Source organism: Phragmites australis, chromosome 6, assembly GCF_958298935.1.
Source record: "Phragmites australis chromosome 6, lpPhrAust1.1, whole genome shotgun sequence".
Taxonomy (NCBI): Eukaryota; Viridiplantae; Streptophyta; class Magnoliopsida; order Poales; family Poaceae; genus Phragmites; species Phragmites australis.
Window position 1 is genome coordinate 22,629,375 of NC_084926.1, and position 10,147 is coordinate 22,639,521.

The following is a 10,147-nucleotide window of genomic DNA, read 5'->3' on the forward strand; positions in this document are numbered from 1 at the left end:
GTAGATTTTGTCGAGGGCTACAATTTTCATATAAAGTTTATCCCCATCCAACTTCGTATGAAAAAGTTATGAATTTTTTAAGATAAACTGTCACCTATTTTCACAGGCGGTTCACCTAATTAACCGCTGTAGAAATGAGCATCAATTATTACAGCCAGTTCACATAAGTAACCGTCTGTAAAAATAGGTGACAACTTATCTTAGAAAATTCATAACTTTTTATACAAAGTCTGATGAGGACAAAGTCTATATAAAAATTGCAGCCCTCGACGAGATCTACAACTTTTTAGTTGAATTTTTTTTTCATTTGAAGTCATTTAGAGGTCCAAATAATCATTTTAATTTTTTCATTTGGAAATCGTTCATTTCTACAGGCCCTCGATCACAGACGGGTACGCTAAACGCCTGTAAAAACGAGTTACCATCCGCCTCTAGAAATAGTTTTTGTAGAGCACTTCTCATGGATGGTGGCGTGCGGCAATAAAGAATATTGATAACCAATTTTAGGACAAGTTCAATAGATCTGTGCTCCTATTTTGGTGGAACATATGGAATAAGAAGAACACTAGGATCTTCCGAGGCACTAGTCTAACATCTCTTAAGCTAGCGCACAAGATAAGGACAAACTCAGCGAGTTTTCAATGGCCATGTTTAGGCAATAGTACCTCATTTTGCCTTTTTCCTTTGCTTTCGCGTGGATGTTTGTCGGTTGGGTGCATGGTTGCTTAGCCGTGCCATGAACTTCTTTTCTATTTTTTACCTCTTTTTATTCCTATCTAATAAATTTGAGAGATCTCATGCCACCCATTCTTAAAAAAATTGCAATCGGAGGATATTGTATATGTTTAAATCGATGATTTCTCATTTATCGACTGCCACAGGTCCACCGGACGTTAGGGCCGGCCCGGCTTGTTTGGTTCCACACAGGGAGGCGTCGGGGAGCAGCGGTTTCACGGCGACCCTCGTGCCCTTCATGACGTGTTTCTTGAGCCCCGGGATGTGCACGTCGGTGAAGTAGTCCATCCAGTCCATGCTCTGCACGTCCAAGTGGAACGTCGCCCTCTCCTCCGCCGACATCTCCGCGAGGAGCGCCTCCGTGTTGACGCTGTCGAACCTGCCGCCGTAGAAGGTGTAGGGCTCGTAGATGCGGCCGAGGTGGATGATCTGCTCGACCGCCTTGGCGCGGAGGTCGCGCGCCCGCAGCCGGAGGCGCTCGGAGGACGCCGCCCGCCTGACGCTCCGCAGCAGCGTGTTCGTCTCCACGTGGCTTACGTACTGCTCCATGCTGTCGCAAAACCGCATCGGCTGCACCAGGATGGGCTGCCCCGCCGCGTCGATCAACGGCCACCGCGTGAAGTGCTGGAAGAAGAACCGGAACAGGTCGCGGAACGGTAGCGGGTTCGCCGACGACGACACCTGGTACACATGCATCCCTGCCGCCGGCCCCCGCGCCCTGCCGTGCTTCGCCATAGACGCCAGCGTCGCGTTCACCACCATGTCCACCGGAATCTTAGCAAGGATAACATTATCAGTTAATAAAATTTATCAAAGCGGTAAACACTTTTTTTCTAAAATACTAAATATATCTGATAAAATTTAAACAAAATTGAAATAAAATATTGCTTAACATTATATTTTTTTTCTACCAGGATACACCAATAGACCGATAAACCGAGTTTATCAATATTTCCCTTGAATCCTAGTACCAACGATCGCCGTTAGTTGGACGACAACGCAACTGGCACTGGTGCATGGTCTTACTGGACCAGCATGTTCGTGCGGGAGATCTATTCAGCAGCTGCTTACCACATCAAAAATGCAGTCAGGGTCGCCAAGGAAGCTAGTCATCAGGCCTTTGCCGTAGTTGATGATAACGGGATCCACCATCCTGGGTTCGTTTGCCAAAAGGACATATCATGGGTTAATGATCAAGCTAATCCATCAAGGGTAGGTGTTGTGTTTGAGGAATCGATCCGTCACCATCGCAACTCCTCAAACAAAACAAGCTATAAGTGGACGAGAACTGCACACGGAACGGAAGATATGGCCACTGACCTGTTGCCTTGTATCCAACCTGGGAAGGGGTCCATCACGGTGCTCTCGATGACGCTCGGCCTGATTGTGACCACCGGTATCTCTCCTCGCATGCAGTTGATGACCATCTCCCCCATAGCCTTGGTGAACACATAAGTATCTTGCCAGCCATGGAGTTTTGCCCTACAAGTGACGACAAACAGCACAGATCAATCGTCGTCACGGATGTGTGACGTTGCAGTACTGCATCTTTAGATTGACCAGAGGAAGTAATAACAAGTCCGTATACTGTACCTCTCCAGGCCTAGATCTTTCATTTCTTGAGAAAAAGAAGCAGAATCATCAGAGTGTCTTCTGGCGCCAAAGGCCAGTTTGATCTCTGCCTCAATATCCAACACGGCGCCGTTCTTATGTTCTGAAGAGTGTGAGGATCCTAATTCTTTTGCTATGGTGTCTCCCAAGCGAAACGGCTTCTCCAGCACCACGCCTTGCCTCTGCCCATTCACATACGCTGCTCGGCAAACACCGCATGCATGCAAACATATATATAGACCCGATGATGCTTATAAAGCTTTCGAAATTACGTACGAAATAATACAAGTTTCACTGCAAGATCAATATTCTATTTGGCACTCTGACCTGTTGACACATGCAGGAACAGCTTGAGCCTTCGGAACCGCTGCGCGAAACTCATGATCCGGAACGGCCCCAGGGTGTTGATGTCCATTGCAACATCGTACCTGCAACCAAGAGTGCAGAATTTTCGGTGATCACGGGGTGAATGAAGCGCCACCTTAGTAGTGGTATACTGGTATGGAAGCACGAGCCTCTCGCGGAAATTCGTATTCCCGGCCGAGTTCACGATGATATCCACTTCCTCAGCGATCTCGTCGGCGAGCTCGGTGGTAATGCCGAGGTTGGCCTCCCTGACATCGCCATTGACAGGAACCAGCTTTCTTGCTACAAAGTTGTGGTAGTCTTTCCCGTGGATTTTCCGCAAGCACCTGAACAACTCTGTGTCTACTACCTGCACATCGCATGAAAAAAACCATGGTCATCTGCATGAACAGCAAATAAGACACGCCATGCATGCATGCAGAAGCGACAAATACCTTACCTCATTTTGCAGCCTCTTCAACGCTGCTTCACTGTCCTTGGCCTTGATCATTACATATATCTTACCGACATCAGGATTTGTCCTCAAAATCTTCTCGATAAGAACTGACGCAGAAGAACAGCAAAGAAAGACAGGTACAATGTTGGAACGGAGAACTAAGATTGGGATACTGTGGCCAAGAAAGGTAGAGAGGAAGGCAGGTACATATCACCTTTCGCCAGGAATCCAGTTCCGCCGGTGATGAGAAAGTTCTTGCCCCCCAGGAATTCTGCGATCCCAATCCCGCCACCAACTTTATCCGCCGCCGACGCCGGACGGGCTCCCGAATCCCCGCCGTGCACCGGGAAGGTCGACGGCCTTGACCCACCACCGGAACTGCACGCCACACTACCGTTGCTGTGCTTCCTCAACGACAACGGAAGAAGCACGCCTCTCCCACCATGAGCACGGCCTCTCTTGATGCTGACGCCGAAACTCGGTGTGCGCTTGGCAGCGACGACAGCGCGGCCGGAGAGGTTCACGCACGAGCTTTCCATGGCCGACGCCAAGGAGTAGTAAGGTACGGGTCAGGTGCAAGGGCAGAGTACAAGATCGCGATGCTCGGTACGCAATGCGAGTAGGTGATGCACCATGGAACAAGCCGGACAAGCAATTTATAGAGCGGGATGAGGAGAGAGAGGGTACGTTGTGCAGTCGCGTGGACCGGACTAACAACTGTACCTGGTTCCTATTGTTTGCCTGGACTTCTTAATTTTCCCATTGGTTCCGTTGCCGGTGTTTGCTTGGACTTCTTTTCCCGTTGGCTCCGTTACCGTAGTTTGCTCGACCGGCCACCGGCTTGGACTTGATAAGCCTATCCGTCTGTAACGGTGATAAGCGCTAGTCCCATTGAATAACTTATGGCAAACGGTTTTCCATCTAAACAATGAGCACCTTAACTTATGGATGCTGATTCATCATAGATGCATAGTACATAGAAAAACTGACCAGAACTTGGTGGATGCTGCAGGGGAGGTTCCTAGTGCCATCAAATTTGACTTTTCGGCTCAAAATAGTAGATTGAACTTGGTACATGCTATATTTCAACCGCCTGAAATTTTCCTTTTCTTCGATGAATCAATGTCGTCCGTCTGATCTCCATTCAACACATCGGATTATTTCTTCTACTTTTAGCCAAACCATTGCGCTCTATTCCTAATCGTGTCACATTTCTTGTTCCCTCACCCCGCCTGCCCGCCTTCGTCTCTAGCGCCTCCCCTGCCGTCAAATTTGCGCCCACCACCATACTAATCACTCTATTTTTGTCGCCCCCACCGTCAAACCCTTCCACCGTCTGCGATGCCGCTGCCGCTGCCTGGCTAAAGCCCACTACCACCCTAGCCTCACTCTAACTCCCGGGGTTATCGGTGAACCTTGAAACACCAAACCTTAACCTCTCCCTCTAAACTCGCCAGCTCCGGGGCATTCACACGGTCATGTGAAAAGTTTTGAGTTTTCATGAACTGAACTCTAGGGAGCCTGAAATAATACTTGCCAACATACATTTGGAGTGGCCTTGGCAGTTGGCTCTAGGCATGTCGCTTGGGTTGGGCCCTGTAAACTCTCAGGTAACGGCTCCCTGAGTGTAGAGTCTTCCACCGTTTCTCATATGATCTACCGTCCAACTCCAAATTCACTTGATGGCTGATCACTACCTTCTCTTAAAACCAGCCATGATCGTGGAGGATATAAGCTCAAATCATTCTCTCTGGGCAGACGGAAAATCACGAATTCGTCCAAGACTTGCGCCTAGCAAACACATAGACATCTTTCTTCGCTTTCTTCCTTGTGCGAAAGGTGAGACAAGAACACCTGTGCCTTGCGGGTAGAGATGAAAACGAACAGGAATAGTCAGGAAAATTCTCTAACCGTTTTTATTTTCATATTTTCTCTCAAAAACGAAATTAAAAACGAGAAAGTCGAAAACGGGTATGAACTCGGGAATATCGGGATATAAAAAATGAACCAATCCAAACATAAATATACGAGTATCAGTCAGGAACCAATAATTTAAAATGAGAACACCGATCCGTAGAATAATGATTTCAAGCATCGGTGCGATACATAATTAAGGCCCTGTTTGTTTCCACTTAAGATTATAATAAGCAGCTTATAGATGACGGATTATAATAAGCTAGATTATGATAAGCTGGAGGAAAATAAGCTGTGAGCTGTTTGACAACTTGGATTATTAGAGTCTGGATTGTTGGCAAAAGTCTGCAATACCCTCAATAGGGAGCGGGGGATTCGGGTGTGAGGTGAGAGGAGTGGTATTGGTGGGTAATTTTCTCTAAATTCAATGAGTAGTATAGTAAAAAGTCGAAATAAGCTGAAATAAGCTTCTCCTCCACAGCTTATGAGATTATTATAATCTGAACTTCAGCTTATAATAATCTGGACAAATAATCTGTTTGTTTGTTTCCACTTTGCACAAATAAGCTAGCTTATTATAATCTTAAGTGGAAACAAACAGGACCTAATTCACACCAACAAAAATAATTTATATCATACACAAGATGAACCACGTAATGACATAAATTTCAACTGAAAAATAACTACCATATCGTAACTTGAGTACTTGACATAATATACAATCACACAAAAACTAGAATTGGAAGTGATGCAAGAGCTTGAACAACATCGGTAGATCAGCAACCGACTGAGACTAGATTATTAGGATATGGTTAAACTTTGAGATAGATGTTATATTTAGACTGGCCAACCGGGCTTAGCATTTAGGCTATATTGTGATTTATGAAATTTGATCTCAATTAGAAAATTAGGAAATTCTAAATTTAAAATGAAAAATCCAAAAACGGTCAAAAAAAAAAAACAACATAATCGTTTTTATTTTCACATTTTTTCTCAAAAACAAAATAAAAAACGGATAATAAAATATAAAAAACAGATCGAAACAGAATTTATCTTGTCCATTTTCATTCCACTTACGGGTGGACACAATCCATTGCGATACAGAGCGAGAAAGGAGATCTCAGCTCGCATCTGCCGCAACATTCCCTATCCTTCGGGCGTATAACGCGAGGGGCCTTTTTGAAAAAAGACAAAATTGATGAATTCATTGGAATCGAGAGAAAATTTCTGTTGAGATGAACTGCTAAACTAAATTCCATGCAAAATTTGGAGAAACTCTAACACGAGTAAAAACCTGTTAATCATAACGGTTATTTTTGCTGTTTCCCCCATGTTTTGCACTTGAATTCCTACAAAAATCCTGTCTAAATTCTTGCTTGCTTCTCCAAATAGACCCTAATACGTGGGTATGCTACTGCTTGGAATACATACACCGAATGCATTCCTTTAGAATAGAAGCAATGTAAAGAACAGTGCAGCAACACTGGCAGATCATAGGGATCCAAAAGCCTAAAAATGAAGGTGGTACACCAAACTATCGAATGAGCAACTGAAATCAACTCAACACTTGGAAAGCATCTGGGGACATCATGGGAAATAGCTGTCAAAATTATGAACTAATCGGCAGAAGTACACATTAATCTATCATCCAGGAAACTGGAACATTCTCAAGTAGTTGAGCTAGACTTCATTTCCGGGACAAAAAGAGACGATCATTAGTCTGAAAACATAATATAGAATCTCAGACAAAAAAAAACTAACAGTATCCAAGTAACAAGGAAGGGCAATCCTTCTGGTTCAGAACCAACAGATTCAGAAGACTAGCACTCTAAGCTGCGGCGCCCTTGCCCTTCTTCCTCTGCAGCTTCTTCATGTAGAACTCCAGCTCTTTCCCCTCAAGGATGTAGCTGCAACGAGGAATGACCAAAGTTCAAACTAAAGTATAGAAACATCGACATGTATTTTTTTCTTTGTTGTGTAATTGCATTGCCATCACACGTCCTCCATGGACAGTTGACATTTCGGAAATAGGGCTCCACGCTCTAAGCAGATTTTTTATTCTAAAGAATACACACTTTGGAATTTTCAAAATTTAGTTCACGTCCTCAGGATTTGAAACCAAACCAAAAACAAAACAGACCCAAAGATGCCATATTCAGATATTTTTTTGTTGCCTTTTGGCATTCACAAAGGCTAGCAAATATAAGACTTCCTTACCCATCAGCACGTCCACACTGCCCAGGGCGGGAAGCAATGCAAGCCAACAGCCTTCCACTTCCAAATTGTTCTTCAATATGGGGGTCAAGCGTGCGTCCCTGTTGACGCTTCTCAAGTTTCCTTTGGACATGGTTGCTTTTCTTGGTCTCCTCAGTGGCCGCTTCACCCTCCTGACCCTGTACATAACAATAAAAGATTAAATGCATGAGAAACACATGCCATGAAAACAGTAATTACCTTTCATAAATAGGATATTTAAAATTATGCTAAGATTACATCTGAACAGTTGTCTAGATTAGTATTAGGGCTTCGCTACAGGGTATATCTTAAGGATTTCCACAATCCAACAATGCAAAAACAAAAGTCAGCTAATTCCATCACACTTCATTTAAAGAATATTAACATGTAAAACATGCAAGAAAATAACATAGAAAAGCTTGTTAACATTAAAGAGTATTAAGACCTTTCCAACAACATAAGGCAATTAAAAACCAAGAGAAAATTTCAGTTTTCAACAAACTGGGATATAAAATGTAGCCAAACCATTAAGTAACAGACACAATATTCAAGGAAAACATTAGCAATAACAATAAACTAAAATGCAAGAATGCTGTAACTAAAATGGAGATATCTAATCTCAAGAAAGTACATTGCTAAAGAAAACATAAGTTGTCACACTAACCTAATTTATTTACAGAAGATACATATTTAACTGACTACATGTGCATAAGAAAGAACAGGTAAAGTGTATATAAAAAGTTGGAAACAAGACCAGCTAATATGTAGCCAAATGAATTAGTCAGACTGTACGAACTAAAACAAGATTCATATACAAATGTGAAAGAGTTACTTCATCAGTCTTAATAGCTTTAATTTGATTTTTCAAAACACACCTTGCTTAAGTGAGTTGAAATCAAGAGAAATGCAAGGACGAAAATTTAACCTACTCCAATATATATAACAGGCAAGGCATACCCAGTGTTACATGGACACCCGTGTCCAATTTTTTTGCCAAATCGGACACCCAAAATCCAAGTCATTTTCCAACACCGTGATTCCAAGTTATATTTCACGTGTCCAAATTTTCTTTGCCGAATCGAACACCCAAATTCTAGTGGATTCCAACACCCGTGTCCGTGTCCAGGTAACACCGGGCATACTATACATCAGAAAGCCAAATACCTCAGCACCCTCCTTCTTGGCAGAAGGGGTTTTCTTCTTCCTACCGATGTCCACTCCATAGTGCGTGAGGTACCACTGCTTGAAGGGGGCAGCATCAACTTGCACGATGGCACTCTTCACAAGGGTCTGAGTCCTCACAAGCTCATTGTTGGATGCGTTGTAGACCACATCAAGGATACGGGTCTTGCGGGTCACAACCTCACTTCCCCATGAGTAGTTGCCAGTATCAAGGCGAAGGGCCCTCCATTTCACATTACCTCCACGGACACGCACCCTCCTTACTGTCTTGTTGCTGGAGAGTTTGGTGTTAGCAGGCTGACGGCCAAGCTCATACCTTCATGACAAATGAGAAAAGGTAAACCATCATCTAAAGGAATCAAGTTTGAATTATGGCAAACGAAACTTCCCTCAACAACATTGACAAAAATTATCTAAAATGTTGAGCTCCATGATACAGCATAAACCAAGGGTGGCACTAAACTAGATAAACAAGCTATTATGAGTCCAAACATATGTAAAGAAAATCTAAATCATGTCGGTACTCTAAATATATCACTTTTCAGTCGTATGCCAACAGGTACTATAAAACCAAATGATTGTGGAAAAAACAAGAAAGTGCATAAGTTGTGCCTATTCTGTAATTAATAATATGGTACACCGCAACCAGACAAATTACAATAGCAAATTTCACCAAACGATCAAGATTAATAGGCATAGAATCTATTCCTAAATTACAGGGAAACCAACTAAGCAGTTGTTCCAGGTCTCGGCAACATGTGTCAACCGCGTACTGTTCAAATCTTTTTACTAAAACTAGAATTTCTTATGGTCTCGACGGATAGTGAGTAAAATACGGAGAAACAAAGAATCCATCCTACGAATCTGAGGTAGAGCGAGATCGAGAGATGTGGAGGTTAGCCGAGCACTCACTTTCGCTTCTTCCTCCACGCCTTCTGCTTGCCGCCGGTGGCGCGGCGCTTGTGCATGGAATCACGAGAGATACCTGCGAGGAACACACCGCGCCAGCGGAAGCCATCAGCGACCGACCAGAAACGGAAACAGCAGCGTACGCGGTGGCGGTTGCTGACGGGGTCGGAGGGAACTTACCCATGGTGGCAGCGACGGCGGCGCCGGCTCCCCTCCTGTCCTCCTGCTGTGCTGCGCCGCCGCTTGCTCAGCCTCGTACGGGAGCTTCGGGGTTTCCTTATATAGGTTGATCGGCAGGCTAGGGTTCAGTGGCTCCGGTCGGATCGGACGGCCGCGATGGATGAGCCCTTGTTGGGCCGCGCTGTGGGTAGCACGTGGCTGGAATGGGTGGCCGTACGCACTTTGATTCGGCCCACGAAGGTCGCCATCCCATTTGGACCACAATTCTCCTATGTAGCGCGTGGTGGGAACCGAAAGAGTGCACGCGGCCCAAACAAGGGGCGTGCTAATTCACGTCGCCTCCTGGACGTGCTCCCTGTCATCCGTCCTTTCTTCTTCCTCACCCCTGACAATCCTTTACCTCCGCTCTACCCTCTTCCACCATCTCCAGCAGCTCCCTATCGTCAGATCCGCCACGCTAATCCGATATTACCAAACTATTACTTTCACACCCCGCTGTCAGCATCGCTCACCAGCGCCCTGCCGACTGTGCCCTCGCCGCCCAGTCTCAGTCGACTCCCCCCCCCCCCCCCGCCACCT

At 44.8% G+C, this 10,147-nt stretch overlaps 2 protein-coding genes across 2 annotated transcripts; both read right to left on the reverse strand.

Annotated features, from left to right (window-relative positions):
• Nucleotides 1-781: 781 nt before the first annotated feature.
• On the reverse strand, nt 782-3,755 carry LOC133920551 (fatty acyl-CoA reductase 2, chloroplastic-like). The gene is made up of 8 exons (XM_062365161.1): nt 3,363-3,755; nt 3,152-3,255; nt 2,862-3,061; nt 2,674-2,774; nt 2,329-2,545; nt 2,056-2,217; nt 1,807-1,888; nt 782-1,509 (listed from the first exon to the last, which is right to left on the reverse strand). Exons 1-8 carry the CDS (start codon nt 3,685-3,687, stop codon nt 862-864), a joined length of 1,839 nt encoding a protein of 612 aa, XP_062221145.1. The 5' UTR covers nt 3,688-3,755; the 3' UTR covers nt 782-861.
• A 2,894-nt stretch (nt 3,756-6,649) lies between these two features.
• Nucleotides 6,650-9,682, reverse strand: LOC133922129 (small ribosomal subunit protein eS8-like). The gene is made up of 5 exons (XM_062367322.1): nt 9,569-9,682; nt 9,392-9,464; nt 8,462-8,795; nt 7,280-7,455; nt 6,650-6,969 (listed from the first exon to the last, which is right to left on the reverse strand). The coding sequence occupies exons 1-5, from the start codon at nt 9,570-9,572 to the stop codon at nt 6,891-6,893; spliced, it is 666 nt and encodes a 221-aa protein (XP_062223306.1). The 5' UTR covers nt 9,573-9,682; the 3' UTR covers nt 6,650-6,890.
• Nucleotides 9,683-10,147: the final 465 nt, after the last annotated feature.